Below are 19818 nucleotides of genomic sequence, written 5' to 3' on the forward strand. Positions count from 1 at the left end.
TTTTATTCTCTGAAGCATAGTTAATGCTATCTTTTCTGATAAGCCTTTTTCAATCCTTTGACCCTACCTAATTTGTCTTTCTATAGCACTTTGTTTAAATGTCTATTTTATACATACTATTTTAATTGTCTCCTCTATTAAAACATAGTCTTTGATCATAAGAACTATGCTGTCATCTTTGTTTCTCCCTCTTGTTATTTTCTTATAGAGTGCGTTCTAAATGCTGGAACTGAGAGGAGCAAACAGGGGCAGGAGGTTCTGTCTAATTCTGGGGTTTGGTTGGAACGTCTCATGTGTGTTCTGCCATGCTCAAAATTTGGGGTTTCTACAGCTGCCTGGAGCATGAGGTTGTCATAGCACCTTCCCCTCACTGTAGAGCCATGAAAACTGAGAATTACCTCTCCTTCATCCTTATCACCTCACCAGTATTTGAGAGGTTTGCCTTAATGACTTAGTTGACTTACCATCCTTGTGCCTCAAAATCAACCATTTTGCTATATTAAATTTTGTTTGAAATAACAAGAAAATCCTATCGTTTCACTGATGATAAACATTCTAGAAAATACACATTGTTTGTTTAAATCAGAGATCAGCCAGCTTTTTCTGCAAAAGGTTAGATAGCAACGACCTCAGAATCTGTGGGCTGCCTGGTCTCTCTACAGCTACTCAGCTCTTTTATAGTGCTAAAGCAGCCACAGACGGCTGCAAATTAGTATGTGTTGGCTGTGTTCCAGTCAAACTTTATTTATAGGCACTGAAATTTGGATTTAATGTATTTTCACTATCATGAAATATCATTCTTAAAAAACCATTTAGATATGTAAACACCATCCTCAGCTTGTGGCCTGTACAAGAACAGGCATCAGGCCAAGGTTGGTGTGTGTGCCACAGTGTGTGGTGATTTAAATTATGATAACTCCAAGCTTCTTGAATTGCATTAATTCTGATTTGAGCATAAGATGTGTAACAGGGAACTTCTTTGCTAATGTTATGTACTTGAGAGTTAAAACTGGAACTTTTTACAAGAAATTTAAAATTTTTTGTAAATTTTACAAATGTTAGAAAATCGTATTGGTATTTTTAACAAGACTTTAATTATAGCTTGTTAGTTTTGGGTCTTGTTTAAGGAATTTAGTGACAAAAGCTGGTTAAAGACCTTGTTAGATAGTTTATGGAAAACAGTTTAGAATAGATGAAAGAACCAAAACTATACACAATAACTTAAAATCCATATTATTTATTTGGTGGTGGTAGTGTTGTTTCAGAGAAGGCAATGGCACCCCACTCCAGTGCTCTTGCCTGGAAAAATCCATGGATGGAGGAGCCTGGTGGGCTGCAGTCCATGGGGTCGCTAGGAGTCAGACACGGCTGAGCGACTTCACTTTCACTTTTCACTTTCATGCACTGGAGAAGGAAATGGCAACCCACTCCAGTATTCTTGCCTGGAGAATCCCAGGGACGGGGGAGCCTGGTGGGCTGCCGTCTCTGGGGTCACACAGAGTTGGACACGACTGAAGCGACTTAGCAGCAGCAGCAGCAGTGTTGTTTATCGCTAAGTCATGTCCAACTCTTTGTGACCCCATGGACTGTAGCCCACCAGTCTCCTCATCCATGGGATTCTCCAGGCAAGAATACTGGAGTGGGTTGCTATTTCATTCTCCAGGGGATCTTCCCGACCCAGGGATTGAACCCACGTCTCCTGCGTTGGGAGGTGGATTCCTTAACTGCTGAACCACCAGGGAAGCCCTGTCATTCATTTGTACCATAACTTAAATGTGCTTTAAGGATGCAGTCTGCTGTCTGATAATCACTGTAAATAAGATTTAATTTTTAGAGCTAAGGAATATTGGAGATTAAAGGAGAGATAAGAATTAGACTGACAAAGAATGCTCCCTTGTTGAAATTCCCTTGACCTTTTTTTCATTTGTCATTGTTTTTCAGGGTGATGATGATGCTTATGTGTGTATTCTTGAAGATCAGATTGTTCACATACAACCTTCCCATTTGACAGGGCGAAGTCATCCTATAATGGATTTTGGGGTAGGTGTGAAGATTCTGGAATTGCCACCTGGGGGTAGGTGTGAAGATTCTGGAATTGCCACCTGGCTGGTCCATCTTCTGGCTATACGGCTAACAGTGCCGTGGCTGTGGTGCAAAATAGCTTCCAAACCTGCAGCTAGCAGCAAAGACCAAACAGGGTCCTGGTAGCAGAGTTCCTATCTTACAGTCTGGGAGAAACCTTTCTGCATTTTATTATATATGTGTGTAAATTGTATGTATTTAAGTTGTATAGCATGATGTTTTTATATCCCTCTCCATAGTGAAATGATTGCTAAAATCAGGCTCATCAATATATCCATTGCCTCAGTCACTTTTTTCTTTTTTTGTGATGAGAACAGCTGAAATCTACTCTTAGCAAATTTCCAGTATACAGTCCAGTAATATAAACTACAGTTACCATGCCCCTTTTCTATGCTTTAGAAAGCACAGGAAAGTTTTCTTTTTTAGCAAAAGATGAATTCTTGTTTGTTTCACTTAAAGTCTTTTTTATTGCATCTATTAAAATATTTTATGATTTGTTAAGAGGGTCAAAAAAGCTTGCAGACAGATTTTTAAGAGGTTTGTTAGTGATACAGAATTTCTTGACTGATGAGAAAGAGGTGGATATATGGTAGGTGCTGGTTCAGTGCCTTGGGCAATTGTCTTAAGTGCCCGATGTTGACATCTGTGCCAAATGTGGCCTATTTGTGGTAGAGAAGTGTCATTTTCACATGGCAATTGACATGCAAATGAATTCCGAAGGGGCAGTAGCTACCACCTAGTGACATGTTCTCTGCATAGCTTTCTTGTGAGGTTAGAGCTTCTCACAAGTTGCATTTTGGCTGCTAGTGTATTACTTGCTAAGTATTTCTTTAGTGTTGTTGGTTGTATATTAGGGGCCAGATAGAGTTAGTGCATCTGCCAAAGTTTCTAGCCTAGGTAGTAAAAATACTACTTTTGCCAAGTGGGATAAACACAAATAAACTGGGAGAATGTGTTTCTTGTCCTCTTCAGAGAGGAAGTGGGAAAACAATGACACTGCAGACAAAACATGCACAGAGGATCTTAGAGAAAGGAAATGGAACAGGTCCAGGATTTTGATCACATCTTATTTTTAGCAAATATTTGGAATGTGCTGAGAAGACCCATTGTGCGTGTTGCAGGATCCTCTTGAGGACATGGCTTGGAGGTTGGCGGATGGTGTTATGCAGTGTTCTTTCAGAAGAAACATTACCCTTCCTGGGGTTAAGAATAGATTTGATCTAAATGCAAGCTACTACATATTTGTAGCAGATGGTGCAGCTGTTGATGGTAAGTATATTGAAAGAAAACTACCTTTTTAAGGTTTGTCTCTCATTTTTTTCCTTTCCCTCATTTTTTTGGAGAGACTATGGTAATTGCTCTTTTTTTGAGATATGCATTTGTGAATTAAGAGTTATCAAATTCTTTTCCATCTTTGCCTGACAGTTTGACCTCGGTTGACCTTCTAGCTTTGTTTCCCTGGAAGCTAGGTAAAGGTAGTGTCAACTATGTTATCAGGCAGCACAATAAAAGTGATTTCTGGCTGGCAAACTGCATTTGGACCAGGAAAAACTGTAAATACCTGATTGGATACAGTGACTTTGGCAGTTTCCTTGCAGGGACCCTAAAGGCAGGACTGTGTGGGGTTTTTGCAGGAGATATTGGCTCTTGTGGATGACCTGTCCAATATGAATCTCATCTCGTTGGACCTGAGCTTTCTCCAGGGTGGAAGAGAGGGGTAAAGGGAATAACCCTTAATAGCTGAGTAAGCTTCTACAGGACCTCCCTTTGAAAAAGGATGCCTCGTGGTGCTCTGCAGGTATACTGTTTCCTGTCTCACAGCCTTCTAAGTCAGTCGGATGCCAGGTATAGCTCAAGGAAGTTTTACGAGTTTGAATGTTTAGTTTATCTTTAATACAGCCCTGGTAGGTACTGAAACACATTAAAAAGAATAAAGAGATTTTGTTTAAGGTCTTAGCTAATGATATTCTGAAGAATTGCAGGAAATGCCAAGGTAATGTTGTAGTTAGTGACTCATCTCCCAAACTTAATATCCCCAAACTTGGAGCATATGGCCTACTTTGCACGTGGTGAGGCACTGGGCACACAGAATGGAAGAATGGGGGTGAGAGAGGAGGAGGAGAAACGTGGTGTGGGCAAAATTGTGAAAGCCTTGCATAGCCTATCATGTGGTTTATTTATTTTTAATTGAAGTACAGTTGATTTACAATGTTGTGTTAGTTTCTAGTGTACAGCAAAGTGATTCTGATATATATTTAAAACTATACATGTATTTCTGAAAAAAAAAATATTCTTTTTTAGATTATTTCCGCTATAGTTTATTTTTCATTTTTTTTAGTGTTTTTATTTAAAAAAAATTTTTAAATTTAAATTTATTTATTTTAATTGGAGGCTAACTACTTTACAATATTGTATTGGTTTTTCCATACATTAACATGAATCCACCATGGGTGTACACGTGTTCCCAATCCTGAACCTATTATAAGATATTAAATATAGTTCCCTGTGCTATACAGTTGGACCTTGTTAATTATCTGTTTTGTATATAGTAGTTTATATTCTATTGTGTTGTTTAGATTTTATCCTATAGGTAAAGTAGAGGTTCAAAAGGTTTTAAAGAGGATGAAATATCTACTCAGTGTTAGAGAAAATTTAGAAATATTTGCAGGTTTAGTTGTGTGTGATATGTTTGGTTATCTTAGGCAAATCGTGTATTCTTACTTGCACCAACAATAGCAAATGTAGCTTGAAAATAACTTTGGTTAAATGATAATAATGGGTAAAATTACTTAGTACATAATGAGGCCAATTGTTGGCTCAGCACTGTCATTAAGGTTTTCATTTTATCTTCATAGAAACCTACACAAGATATGCATTATTATTATCCCTATTTTACCTGGAAGGAGACAGGCTTCGAGAGGTTAGGTCATTTGCCCAGACAAGTAAACAGTGGAGTTGGAATATGAACCTAAACTCTTTGAGCTCACAGCTCAGTGTTCAATACCTTCTAACATGGGAAATGTAGGAAATGAATTTTTAATGAGAAAAACTCAAATATTTGCATTTTAAAACATATTACTAAAGTGCAGGTAATTGTATTATTGTTATCTGCAGCTGTCACTTAGAATAAATTGTATGTATCTCATTATTTCTTACAGAAGTTTTTTTTTAAACTATACAGTTTAAAAAATACAACGTATTAAAACTTTCTTTTAAGGTTTCTATATATTTTTTTAAATTTTTATTTATTTATTTACTGACTGTGCTGGGTCTTCTTGCTGTGTGGACTATTCTCTAGCTGTGAGGAGCGGGGGCTACTCTCCAGTTGCGGTGTGCAGGGTTCTCATTGGGGTGTCTTCTCGTGTGGCAGAGCTTGGGCTCAAGGGTGTGAAGGCTTCAGTAGTTGCAGCACAAGGGCTCAGTAGTTGTGGTTCCTGGGCTCTAGAGCACAGGCTCAACAGTTGTGGTGAACAGGCTTCACTGCCGTGCAGCATGTGAAATCTGGGATTGAAGCATTGGCAGGTGGATTCTTTACTACTGAGCCACCAGGGAAGCCCTCACAGAGATCTTATGAATAGATATTATATTGCCCGTTTGTAGAGATAAGAGAACTAGAGCCTAGAAAGGTGAAGCAACTTGTTTAAAATCACACAAGTAGCAGACTCAGGAATTAAACTCAAGTTGATTCTAGTTACAAATGCTTTGCCTTTTTCATCCTATCCAGCTACTTCCTTTGGTGCCCAGAATGTCATAGGTACTCCAAAAATGATTATCGACTTGAATGGATGACCTAAATTGCTAGAAGATTTAACAGTTTGCATTTATACTTTTAAAAAGTTCATACTTTAAAAGAAAAAGTATCATTTATTTTAAAAAATTTCTTTATTTTTAATTGAAGAATAATTGCATTACAATACTGTGTTGGTTTCTGCCATACATCAGCATGAGTCAGTCATAGGTATGCATATTTCCCCTTCCTCTTGAATCTTCCTCCCACCTCCCACCCCTTTAGGTTGTCACAGAGCACCATTTTGAACTTCCTGAGTCACACAACTAAGTCTCACTGGCTATTTTACATTCATGGCACCCCACTCCAGTATTCTTACCTGGAAACTTCCATGGGTGCAGTCTATGGGGTCGCGAAGAGTCAGACACAACTGAGTGACTTCACTTTCACTTTTCACTCTCCTGCATTGGAGAAAGAAATGGCAACCCACTCCAGTGTTCTTGCCTGGAGAATCCCAGGGACGGGGGAGCCTGGTGGGCTGCCGTCTATGGGGTCACAAAGAGTCAGACACGACTGAAGTGATTTAGCAGCAGCGGCAGCAGTGTATATGTTTCCCTGCTACTCTCTCCATTTGTCCCATCCTCTCTTTCCTCCCTGCATCCCCTGTGTCCATAAATCTGTTCTCTATGTCTGCATCTCCATTGTTGCCCTGAAAATAGATTCATCAGTACAATATTTCTAGATTTCATGTATATGCATTAATATATGATATATGTTTTTCTCTTTCTGACTTACTTCACTCTGTATAATAGGCTCTAAGTTCATCACCTCATTAGAACTGACTCAAATGCATTCCTTTTTATGGCTGAGTAATATTCCATTGTGCACATTACCACAGTGTCATTTAAATAGGTGAATTCCATTGCACTATAAGTTATGTGTGTTTTTGGGTGTATGGTGATGACATCTGTTTCTTCTTAGTCCAGCATTGTAGTAATTAGAATGCGTTTTCTGATAGAAACAATATTTTAATTAATTAGTATTTTCCTGGAAAAACCGAGTTTGTGGATGATATATGTGCAGAACAGAGCATTGTTTTATCTCCCTCTTCTGCTGGTGTTGCTATGCTCATGGCATGGTAAGGAGAGTCTCTATCATGTTTTGTGGTATTTTCCAAAGTGTGGGGATCAAATAACTTCCTTCAGAACCACCTGGAATGACTGATGAAATGCAAATTCCTGAGCTTCATCCCAGACTCACTGAATCTCTGTTGTTTATGCTTGGAATCTGCATTTTAACAAGCATTTCAGGGGATTGTTCTGTATACCATGGTTTGATAGCTTAGTGCTCTAGGACAGTGTTCTTCCAACGAAGGTGTACATATTGTAAGATAGACCAGGGGATACAGAAAACAAGCTAGAACTTTCTATTTAGATTTATTTTATCTCACTAAAAGTTTCTATTTTAATAGTGTTAAACAGATTAAAACAATAGTACATGAATATGTTTATTAACAAACATATACATAAATCATAGACTTTTTTTTTTTTAACTGGTAGAGTGCAAAGCAACAAAACCAAACTGCAAAACAAAACAAGCTAACCTGGACATTATCAGTTCAGGGAATTTATTATTTAGTTCCTTTGTTCAGTTCAGTTCAGTCGCTCAGTGGTGTCCGACTCTTTGTGACCCCATGAATGGCAGCACGCCAGGCCTCCCTGTCCATCACCAACTCCCGGAGTTCACCCAAACTCATGTCCATTGAGTCGGTGATGCCATCCAGCCATCTCATCCTCTGTCGTCCCCTTCTCCTCCTGCCCCTAATCCCTCCCAGCATCAGAGTCTTTTCCAATGAGTCAACACTTTGCATGAGGTGGCCAAGATATTGGAGTTTCAGCTTTAGCATCATTCCTTCCAAAGAAATCCCAGGGCTGATCTCCTTCAGAATGGACTGGTTGGATCTCCTTGCAGTCCAAGGGACTCTCAACAGTCTTCTCCAACACCACAGTTCAAAAGCATCAATTCTTCATCATTCAGCTTTCTTCACAGTGCAACTCTCACATCCATACATGACCACAGGAAAAACCATAGCCTTGACTAGACGGACCTTTGTTGGCAAAGTAATTTCTTTGATTTTGAATATGCTATCTAGGTTGGTCATAACTTCCCTTCTAAGGAGTAAGCGTCTTTTCATTTCCTGGCTGAAGTTACCATCTGCAGTGATTTTGGAGCCCAGAAAAATAAAATCTGACACTGTTTCCACTGTTTCCCCATCTATTTCCCATGAAGTGTTGGGACCAGATGCCATGATCTTCGTTTTCTGAATGTTGAGCTTTAAGCCAACTTTTTCACTCTCCTCTTTCACTTTCATCAAGAATCTTTCTAGTTCCTCTTCACTTTCTGCCATCAAGGTGGTGTCATCTGCATATGTGAGATTATTGAGATTTCTCCCGGCAATCTTGATTCTAGCTTGTGCTTCTTCCAGCCCAGCGTTTCTCATGATGTACTCTGCATATAAGTTAAATAAGCAGGGTGACAATATACAGCCTTGACATATTCCTTTTCCTATTTGGAACCAGTCTGTTGTTCCATGTCCAGTTCTAACTGTTGCTTCCTGATCTGCATATAGGTTTCTCAAGAAGCAGGTCAGGTGGTCTGGTATTCCCATCTCTTTCAGAATTTTCCACAGTTTATTGTGATCCACACAGTCAAAGGCTTTGGCATAGTCAATAAAGCAGAAATAGATGTTTTTCTGGAACTCTCTTCCTTTTCCATGATCCAGCGGATGTTGGCAATTTGATCTCTGGTTCCTCTGCCTTTTCTAAAACCAGCTTGAACATCTGGAAGTTCACAGTTCATGTATTGGTGAAGCCTGGCTTGGAGAATTTTGAGCATTACTTTACTAGCATGTGAGATGAGTGCAATTGTGCGGTAGTTTGAGCATTCTTTGGCATTGCCTTTCTTTGGGATTGGAATGAAAACTGACCTTTTCCAGTCCTGTGGCCACTGCTGAGTTTTCCAAATTTGCTGGCATATTGAGTGCAGCACTTTCACAGCATCATCTTTCAGGATTTGAAATAGCTCAACCGGAATTCCATCATCTCCACTGGCGCTGTTCATAGTGATGCTTCTTAAGGCCCACTTGACTTCATATTCCACGATGACTGGCTCTAGATGAGTGATCACACCATCGTGGTTATCTTGGTCATGAAGATCTTTTTTGTACAGTTCTGTGTCTTCTTGCCACCTATTCTTAATATCTTCTGCTTCTGTTAGGTCCATACCATTTCTGTCCTTTATTGAGTCCGTCTTTGCATGAAATATTCCCTTGGTATCTCTAATTTTCTTGAAAAGATCTCTAGTCTTTCCCATTCTGTTGTTTTCCTCTATTTCTTTGCATTATCGCTGAGGAAGGCTTTCTTATCTCTCCTTGCTATTCTTTGGAACTCTGCATTCAGATGCTTATATCTTTCCTTTTCTCCTTTGCTTTTCGCTTCTCTTCTTTTCACAGCTGTTTGTAAGGCCTCCCTAGACAGCCATTTTGCTTTTTTGTATTTCTTTTCCATGGGGATGGTCTTGATCCCGATCTCCTGTACAATGTCACGAACCTCTGTCCATAGTTCATCAGGCACTCTGTCTATCAGATCTAGGTCCTTAAATCTATTTCTCACTTCCCCTGAACAAAATACAGTTCCCCCACAGGTCATTGTTGCTTTCGTTGTTTTTGTTGTTGTTTAGTAGCTCAGTTGTGTCCGACTCCGCAACCCCATGGACTGCAGCACACCAGACTTCCCTGTCCTTCACCATCTCCTGGAGTTTGCTCAAACTCATGTCCATTGAGTCAGTGATGTCATCCAACCATCTCATCCTCTGTTGCCCCCTTCTCCTGCCCTTTCCCAGCATCAGGGTCTTTTTCAATGAATCAGCTCTTCGCATCAGGTGGCCAAAGTATTGGAGCTTCAACTTCAGCATCAGTCCTTCCAGTGAATATTCAGGGTTGGTTTTCTTCAGGACTGACTGGTTTGATCTCCATGCTGTCAGGGGACTCTCAGGAGTTTTCTCCAATACCACAATTCGAAAGCATCAGTTCTTCAATGCTCAGCTTTCTTTATGGTCCATCTCTCACCTCCATACATGACTACTGAAAAAACCATAGCTTTGACTATGTGGATCTTTGTTGGCTAAGTGATGTTTTTGCTTTTTAATATGCTGTCTAGCTTTATCATAGCTTTCCTCCAACAAACAAGCGTCTTTTAATTTCATGGCTGCAGTCACCGTCCTCAGTGATTCTGGAGCCCAAGAAAATAAAGTCTATCTCTGTTTCCACTTTTTCTCTATCTGCTTGCCATGAAGTGATGGGAGCAGATGCCATAATCTTAGTTTTTTAATGTTAAGTTTTAAGCCAGCTTTTTCACTCTCCTCTTTCACCCTTATCAAGAGGTTCTTTAGTTCCTCTTTACTTTCTGCCATTGGAGTGGTATCATCTGCATATCGGAGGCCATTGATATTTCTGATGGCAATCTTGATTCCAGCTTGTGATTCATCCAGCCTGGCATTTCACGTAATGTACTCTGCATATAAGTTAAATAATAAACAGGGTGACAACATACAGCCTTGATGGTCTCCTTTCCCAGTTTTGAACCAGTCCATTGTTCCAGTCCATTTGTTGTCTGGTCATATGTATGTGGATCACTTATATGCTGCACTCTGCTTAAAAACAGTGAGACTTTATGAGGCTGAAACCATTTTTCAGAGCAATCATTATCTCTGTAACCCATGTAAACATAAATAGAACAAGGTCATCCTGGGCAAATTTGACAAGCTCAGGAGACATTGTTTAGTAATGCAGACTGAAGGTCAGAGGGAATGTGATGCTGAATCAGAAGCTTCTGATGATTCTTACAGACTATGCTAAGCTCCAAAGGACACTACATTATTAGCAAAAACAAAAATTAACCAGTTTCTTCATCCAAATATATCACTTCATCCAAAAGTGATTCAGCAAAAGTGATCAATATTAATATACAGATGAAATTGCTTAATGTTTTCAGATTTCAGATAACTTTTCAGATTTTCATTTTCTACTAATTTTTCTTGTTATCCTCATATTTGGTGTTAAGCTGGCATATAGCTATCTTTCTGTTCTTTTTCTAACTGCTGAGGTGTTTTATTTTTCTTACCTTTTCACAGGAAATTTAATTCTCTTCTCTGGGTATCAACAGTGATTGTAGATTACAGTTTGAAACATTCAGAAAGCAGATACCTAAATATTGTCACATTTCTTTACATCATGTTGCTCAGTAACTAAGTCAAACCATAGCTTCGACTATACGGACTTTTCTCTGCCAAGTCTTTGCTTTTTAATACCCTGTGTAGGTTTGTCATAGCTATTCTTCCAAGTTACTAAATCACGATGATTACATGACTATTAAACATTCATGTCTACTAAATGCAGTGAACAAAATGGTATAAATGTTTACCCAATTCCCTTGTAAAACAAGGTTGTTTTGCACAGTATTAACAAATGGAGTTAATGTATAACACAATGTCAGTGAGGAAAAAAACCTTCTCTGTAAATAAATTATTCTATTTATATAAATATATTCTGATTTTTTTTTAGCTCACATTTACAAACTGGATCAATGAAAAGAAACAAGATATATATTTTACTATAAGAAGAAAAATTTGAGTAATGACCCACAATGGGAGGAATCACCTAGGAAAAGGGGTCAGAAGCAAAGAAAAGATAATTGAGAGTTAAAAGTATTGTCATATTTAGTAAAATCCATTTAAAACCTTGGTCTAACTGCTATTTTACCCTCAGAAACCTTTGTCTTATTGTGAAATAAGCCATCATGTGAAATGCTGAGTCTGAACTGAAAGACAGAACTCATCTGCGTGAATAAATTATTCACAATGAGAAAATCTACCAATTTAAATAATTAATGTAGAGACCCCATTATCACATGACCTGTTATTTTGGCAATTTAGGAATAATACTGTAGGAAGTGAAGTGAAAGCATTGTATGCATGTGCTGGGTTGTGTCTGTCTCTTTGTGACCCTATGGACTGTAGACTGCCAGGCTCCTCTGTCCATGGGATTATCCAGGCAAGAATTCTGAAGTGAGTTGCCATTTCCTTTTCCATGGGATCTTCCTGACCCGGGGATTGAACTTGCATCCTCTGCATTGCAGGCAGATTCTTAACTGTTGAGCCATCAGGATGCTAAACATGAACTCAATGTCCCTTAAGGCAAAACACCAAATTTATAATGGAGCCATGCAATGGAACACCAAAATTATATGGATTCCTGCTTTAATGAAGGTTAAGTTCATGTTAGTCCATGGCTCCATAGTACTTCAGGTTTAAAACACTTTTCTTCTACTTCAGTTTTAAAACACTTTTCTTCCAACTTGATTCTCAGGCTGTTAAGAATGTGATCTGGTTTTTAATACTACCACTGTACTAATCCAATATTTTTAGGTTCTTCAGAGCCTTCCTTGTCATTTTCAATAGGTTTTTTTTTTTTCATTATCTTCTATTTGACATTTTTGTAACTTCTGATAGCTATTGTCTCCTTTTTCTTGACACTAGTCTATAGGTATTCACTATAAAAACTTCTCATTTTCTGTTTTATCTCTGATCTTCTCTGGTATAACAAGACATGATATAATTGTATTCACCAAATGAATAACCAGGTGTCCAAACACTAGTTTTTGAACAGTCCATTTTTCCTCTGTTTCTAAAGGCTCTTTATCATACACTAAAACTCTGTCAGTAAATCACATTATTTCTAATTTATTCTTCCATTGATCTATTTGTCTATTACTGTACTGTTTGAATAATAGGTTGTAAGTTTTGATAAAGCATGATTCCCCTCCTAGCCTTCTTTTTTCAGGAATTCTTGCCTCCTCTTTGTGTATCTGCTCTTCTAGATAGAGTTTAGAAATGATTTGTCAAGCTTCATTAAAAATCTTATTGGGTTTATGATTGGAATTGAAATTTTAGATTAATTTGTGGGATAATCAACATCTTTGAGTCTTCCTATCCAGGAATATATTGGGAAGTTGCATTGATTCGGATCCTGAAGTATTCTTCATGTCTTCCTATAGGGCTTATTTATTTTTGTTACCTTGTTCCTAGGTATTTTATAAATTTCTAATACATACTATTGTGAATGGAATTTTTTTTCTTACATTTTCTCAATTTGTTGATGTTTAGGAAAGTTATTGATTTTTGAATGCTTATCTTGAAAGTAGCCAGCTAGTTTTCCAAATGAATATCTTGGATTTTCTAGATAAAACATTGTGTTTTGTGCAAATAATGATATTAGTAGCCCTCATTTTCTTTCTTTTCTTGTTTCACTGCATTTCTTACTTCTCCCAGAAAAGTGTGGAATGATAGTGTAATATGGCAAATATTCTTGTCTTGTTCCTGATTTTTATGGGATTGCTTCTAATATTCAGTGTTGTGTCATGTTTATTGTATTTTTCAGGGGGATATATTTTATTGTGTTTAGGAAATATTCTGTTCCTACCTTTACAAAGAGTTCTTGTCATGGGTGTGTGCTGAATTTCATCTTCTGTCTTTTAGGCAGCAGCTGACATGACAGTTTATCATTACTTTTGTATATTTCTGAACAGTGAACAATTCTCACTTTCCTGGGATGAAGTGCTTGGCCATGTCTTGTTATTCCCTTAATTAAGATTAATATAATTCACTAATATTTTATTTAAGCTTTTTGCATCTATATTCATAAATGTTTTTGGTGTATGGTTATGGGAGTGTGTGTGTTTTTGTGTGTGTGCATGCCTGCCTCATGTTGGTTTCAGTGTTATGCTAATCTTATAGAAAGAACTCAAGAAGAGTTTAAATAAACATGAATTTTTGAAGTTAAAAAAATTTTAAAGTTGTATGATAGAACTCATTCACATAACAGCCTGACTTAGGGATGGAAATATTTGACTAATTAAATAAAATTTTATTGTTATTATTCTCCAGATTTGCTACTACTTTGATCAATTTTTGAAATTCTAGATTTTCTCAGAAATTCATCCACTTCAGTTAGATTTTGAAATATTTTTGGCTGACTTAAAGTTGTATATACCGTTTTTATATAATTTTAAGGAATATCTTCATATCAGCAGCTATGTCATTGTTTTCATTTCTAATATTGTTTGTGATTTTTTTTAATCTTGTGGTCAGATTTATCAAAAACTCAATTTTATTGGCTTTTACAGAATTAATTTTTCTCATTTTTAGACTTATTAGTTTGTTAATTTCATTCGTTTATTTTTAATCCACCTTCTTTTCTGGTTTCCTAGGCTATGTTTTGTAGTTTTAAATGCATCTTTAATTAAATTATTTACTTCAAAGTCTTCTTAAATTTTTTTAAGAGAATGCTTTAGAATGATTAAAAACTTTTGAATAGTACCTTGATTATATCACCTGTGTTTTGATATAAAGTGCCTTCATTGTTATTTGTTTAAAAAGGTTTGTAATTTTAGTTTTGACTTCCTATGTATCCTAAGGATTATTTAGAAGAGTTTTATAAGTATCTAGCTGGACCACTTTTTCCTAGCTTTCTTTTGTTAATTTTTATTTTGCTTAATTTTAGTTAGGTAAATAACTTGTAAACATATTTCTTTTTGGAAGTCATTGAAGTGTAGTCTGTGGTCTAATACTTACTTGAGACAAAGATTCATACCATATCAAATTTCTTAATTATTTTAATTCTTTTTGACACTTGTATTCTAAAAATTATGTATGTTCCATAATTTGTTTACTCATTCTTCTAATGATGGACATTTAGCTTAATTGAATTTGTATGGCCAGTGTAAAGAAATGTTTCTATGAACATTCTTGTATATATATCTTTGGTTAAAAAGGGAATATTTCTGAAGGATCGATTCCCAGAATGGACACACATCCATTCATAGCAACATAAACAAACTAGCTGGAATAATTCTATACATTATAGATTTTATTTTATAAATAATGAATATTATTATAATATATTAAGGCTATATATTAATATTATATTAATACATGTTGCATATTAATATAATATCAGTATATAATAGTATATATCATCTCTACTGAAATTTATTTTTTATTACCTTAAGAAATTTTGTTTTCAAGCCATGTCATTGTCTCTCCATTCCTTCTCTCCTGAGAAAGTAATTCATCTTCATTTTCTTAAAAAATTTCAGGTCGAATTCATAAGCATTCTCAGCAACCTTTGATTACATATGAAAAATACAATGTGACAGGCAATCCAAAGAACATAGGAGGATCCCATTCTTTACTCCTTCTGAAGGTTCATGGTAAGTTACACGTATATTATTACTACTTTGTGGAATAAACTTAACTTTGTGGGATAAATTTAATGCTGGCTAGATTGAGAAGGATAACAGGCACAATTTAGCAAATATCCATAATTCTTCTAAGTTTAGGCAACAACATTTGCAGGTAGCATAATCTATCTTAATGTTTGCTATTTTTTCACAAAAAGAGAGTAGGGATATTTCAGTGGTTTTAACCCTGACGTATATTAAAATCACCAGTGGAGTTGTTAAGGCATTTATCAATAGAATTTTTAAAAAGTACACTAGTTATTTCTAATTGCAGCCAGGATTGAGTATTATTGGGTGAATTAACTTTTATGAGACTTTAATTATGCCATTTATTAAAATAAATGGTAATAAATTAGTAGATTGTGATTGTTTAATTATAACAGTAGTTTGGTTTCAAAGCTTCCCTGGTGGCTTATATGGTAAATAATCTGCCTGCAATACTGGAGACCTGAGTTTGATTCCTGAGTTGGGAAGATCCCCTGGAGAAGGGAATGGCAACCCACTCCAGTATTCTTGCCTGGAGAATCCCATGGACGGAGGAGCCTGGCAGGTTATAGACCATATGGGGTCGCACAGAGTCAGACACAACTGAGCAACTAACACTTTCACTTGGTTTCAGAGATGTCAATTTTGTTGCTGTTGTTGAAGAACTGATCAATGTCCAAGAATATGAGGGTATACAAAGTAACTCAGTGCTATCATTACGTATCACATACTTAAAATGAAGGGAATCAAGTTGGAAGAGCAGCCTAGAAATAAGGCTCTGATGTACTCTGGTTGTATGAGTAAAAATTGATTTCATTTGAAAAGCAGTCCAGTTATTGTTGAAAAATGAGGTTAAAAATAGGAGAATAGTGTAAGTGTATACTGTACTATACTTTTATAAAATATTAATACTGGCAGGGGACTTTCCTTAATTGGTATATTACCTTTATATACTTCAGAATTATCCATTCTAGTGGGAGTTTCAGTACAGCTTGAAAATATCTTTATTGTTGTTGTTTCACTTCTACTAGTAGCTCTAGTTGAGCAGTAATTGGATTCAGAAATAATGTGCCTATTTGTTTTCCATTATTTTTAGGAGTAAAATGTCAGACGATTCTGACAAAACTATAGATAGGCTGTATTAGTATAATGATTAAGAGCACAATTAATTAAAAAAAGACTGGATTCAAATTCTGACTTATAACCTTGGGCAAGTTACTTAACTTCTCTATGTTTCCTTCCCCATATAGCAAAACTGGAATAATAATTGTAAATATTTTATAGGAATTGGTGTTAGGATCAGTTAGATTAATATGCATAAAGTACTTGGAGACAGTGCCTGGCATGACATAAGAGCTTTGAAAGTGTTGGCTATTAGAAGTAGTAGTGGTGGTAAAAGCATTGATATTTAGTTTGTATTTATTATGTCAGCTGAATGTCTTTTGTTGATTGTTTACATTTTCTAAGCATTTGGATTGGTCATTTAAGAAACAGCTTAATTAGATTGTGCTGTCAACCATTGCATTTCCTCACCCGTAGGTGCCTTAATGTTTGTGGCATGGATGACCACCGTTAGTGTAGGTGTACTGATTGCCCGCTTCTTCAAACCTGTTTGGTCAAAGGCTTTATTTGGTGATGCAGCTTGGTTTCAGGTAGGTGGAGAAATAGTTTAATGCAATTTCCGTATTACTTGAATGTTGCAACATGAAAACACATGAATTAAGTGGATTTTTGGGTGGTTATAGTTGTAATTTTGGAATCCTTATAATCTCTCTTTGCCCTTTGGTTTCCTAACCAACTGAGAATAGACATAAGATACTTGATGGAGATAAAAATAAAGACAGCTTTATGAAGGATCAGGCTGAGTTGGAGAATGTATCATTACCATGTGTGTTTTTTTGGAACACAGACCTTGAGTGCATGTAACGTGATCTTGAGTTACATGTCTAGTTGCAAAAGAAGATTAGAAGAGCATTCACCCACTGCACTGAGTACAGATGGGTCCAAGAAGGCAGTGCATGCATGCTCAGTCTTGTCTGACTTTCTGCGACCTCATAGACTGGTAGCCCACCAGGCTCTTCTGTCCATGGGGATTCTCCAGGCAAGAAAATTGGAGCAGGTTATCATTTCCTTCTCCAGGGGATCTTCCTGACCCAGGGATCAAACCTGCATCTCTTGCATCTCCTGCATTGACAGGTGGGTTCTTTATCAGCTGAGCAATCAGGAAAGCCCAGGAAGGCAGCAAAGCAGAAGAAAGAAACAGTGGTTGCTCACTATGCTGCAAAGCAGTGGTCTGTCCTCTGGTTGATGGGCTAGTGAAGGTTAAGCAATCCCTCGCTCATCAGTCAGTTCAGTTCAGTTGCTTAGTCGTGTCCGACTCTTTGTGACCTCATGGACTGCAGCATGCCAGGCCTCCCTGTCTATCACCAACTCCCGGAGTTTACTCAAACTCATGTCTATCAAGTCAGTGATACCATCCAACCATCTCATCCTCTGTTGTCCCCTTCTCCTCCCACCTTCAATCTTTCCCAGCATCAGGGTCTTTTCCAATGAGTCAGCTCTTCGCATCAGGTGGGCAAAGTACTGGAGTTTCAGCTTCAACATCAGTCCTTCCAATGAACACCCAGAACGGATCTTTAGGATGGACTGGTTGGATCTCCTTGAAGTCCAAGGGACTCTCAAGAGTCTTCTCTAACACCACAGTTCAAAAGCATCAATTCTTCAGCGCTCAGCTTTCTTTATAGTCCAACACTCACATCCATACCTGACTATTGGAAAAACCATAGCTTTGACTAGATGGGCCTTTGTTGGCAAAGTAATGCCTCTGCTTTTGAATATGCTATCTAGGTTGGTCATAACTTTTCTTCCAAGGAGCAAGCATCTTTTAATTTCATGGCTGCAGTCACCATCTGCAGTGATTTTGGAGCCCCCAAAAATAAAGTCTGACACTGTTTCCACTGTTTCCCCATCTATTTCCCATGAAGTGATGGGACCAGATACCATGATCTTAGTTTTCTGAATGTTGAGTTTTAAGCCAACTTTCTCACTCTTCTCTTTCACTTTCATCAAGAGGCTCTTTAGTTCATCTTCACTTTCTGCCATCAGGGTGGTGTCATCTGCATATCTGAGGTTATTGATACTTCTCCCAGCAATCTTGATGCCAGCTTGTGCTTCATCTGGCCCAGCATTTCTCATGATGTACTCTGCATGTTAAATAAGCAGGGTGACAATACACAGCCTTGACTCATCAGTCAAGATGATGTATTTCCTGTGTAGGTGGGAAGAGAAATTGAAAGTGTCCTTTTTCATGCTGTCCCTTCCCTGGGGGATGAGGAGGCAGTCTTTTAATAGAAACATGGGCAAGGATCAATAACTAACCCTCAAAACAAAATAAAACAAACCTTACCTTTCATTTGTCATGTAGTACGGATATTTGCGTATACAGTGAAAGATCAACAGATATGTGTTGAGATAGAATGTGCATGTCTGCTTGTAGAAAAAAATATTGCTTATTGTAACAGTTTTGACTTTAGAAGAAGGTATTCTTGAAACTTCATATAAATTTGTAGCTTTTAAGATTTACCTTGTCTAATATCATTTCTCAGTTTTGGCTGGCAGTGTTAATCTGTTTTATTTGTTCTCACTACTGATTGTCGTATGTCTTGCTCCTGTCTGTCTCTGCCTTTGATTGTTCGCTCTCTCTTTTTCCTCTTCTCATGTGGATATTCCCAACTGGAAAACTCTTTGTCTCCCTTTCAACCAGTTCAAGTCCTCCACTGTCTTCAAAAGCTATAATATCTGCACACATTGCCTGACTATAGGTCCTACTTTCTGGTGACTATATATGTGTGTATATTTATACTATATTTAGTGACCATAGGTCCTACATTCTCTGGGGTAGTTTTCGTTTGCACCAGTTATCCTGGAATAATCCAGTATCAGTGCCCATTTTCACTCTCAGTATTCTCCTTGTTTGAATAATAAATTATACATTTCAAATATGTTTCTCTTATCTGCGCAGTTAAATCCCAAGCTCCCCAGGAAACAGAACTTTCTGTTTCCTTGCAGTTTCATTGTATGTAACCAGTTTGCTTGGTGGTGGAACTTAATAAATGTGTTTGGAAGGAAATGAGTTTGGCAGGTAGGTGCTCTCTGTGTGTGAAAATATCCATTCCCGCTGTTCTGTGCAGGTGAAGTCTTGGCAGATGCTTTTGAGTGATGAGGTTGGCAGCTTAGACTTTTCTTTAAAGTTCAATGGTATAGTAAGATTTTTTTTAAACTGACAACAAACTGTGGTTAGATGTCAACTGAATGGGTACCTTCTGTGGATCTCAGCCCGTGATCTTCATGGTTACACCAGCTTCTTTCTCTTTCGTGTTCGCTCTCTTCTCATTTGTCATTTCACTCTTGCAGGTGCATCGAACTCTCATGCTCACTACTTCTGCCCTCACCTTTATTGCTTTCCTTCTGCCTTTTATTTACAGAGGAGGCTGGAACTGGGTAAGTAGATCTTACACAGAATGTTTTTTATTATATCTTTAAAATTCATTTTGTTGCCAAAGGAGATTGCTGCTTTTTTTCTCAAATGATGCATGAAAAGATATATCTTCATGTCCCTCTTTCTCTCCTTTTTGAATCATCTGATGAGTGTTTCACATGGTTGGTATC

General features: G+C 37.3%; 1 protein-coding gene across 4 annotated transcripts in view; it reads left to right on the forward strand.

The window, feature by feature from the left end:
• Positions 1–19818, forward strand: part of FRRS1 (ferric chelate reductase 1) — a 52833-nt gene that overhangs the window by 25032 nt on the left and 7983 nt on the right. For 3 of the 4 annotated variants that reach the window (XM_025288217.3, XM_044944649.2, XM_044944648.2), the window contains exons 7-11: positions 1942–2040; positions 3204–3351; positions 15022–15135; positions 16690–16802; positions 19564–19650. In XM_025288217.3, coding sequence (XP_025144002.1) covers positions 1942–2040; positions 3204–3351; positions 15022–15135; positions 16690–16802; positions 19564–19650 — 561 coding nt within the window. The remainder of the gene's footprint in view (positions 1–1941; positions 2041–3203; positions 3352–15021; positions 15136–16689; positions 16803–19563; positions 19651–19818) is intronic. The other variant, XM_044944650.2, reaches the window with a different exon arrangement.

Source organism: Bubalus bubalis, chromosome 6 (assembly GCF_019923935.1).
Source record: "Bubalus bubalis isolate 160015118507 breed Murrah chromosome 6, NDDB_SH_1, whole genome shotgun sequence".
NCBI lineage: Eukaryota > Metazoa > Chordata > Mammalia > Artiodactyla > Bovidae > Bubalus > Bubalus bubalis.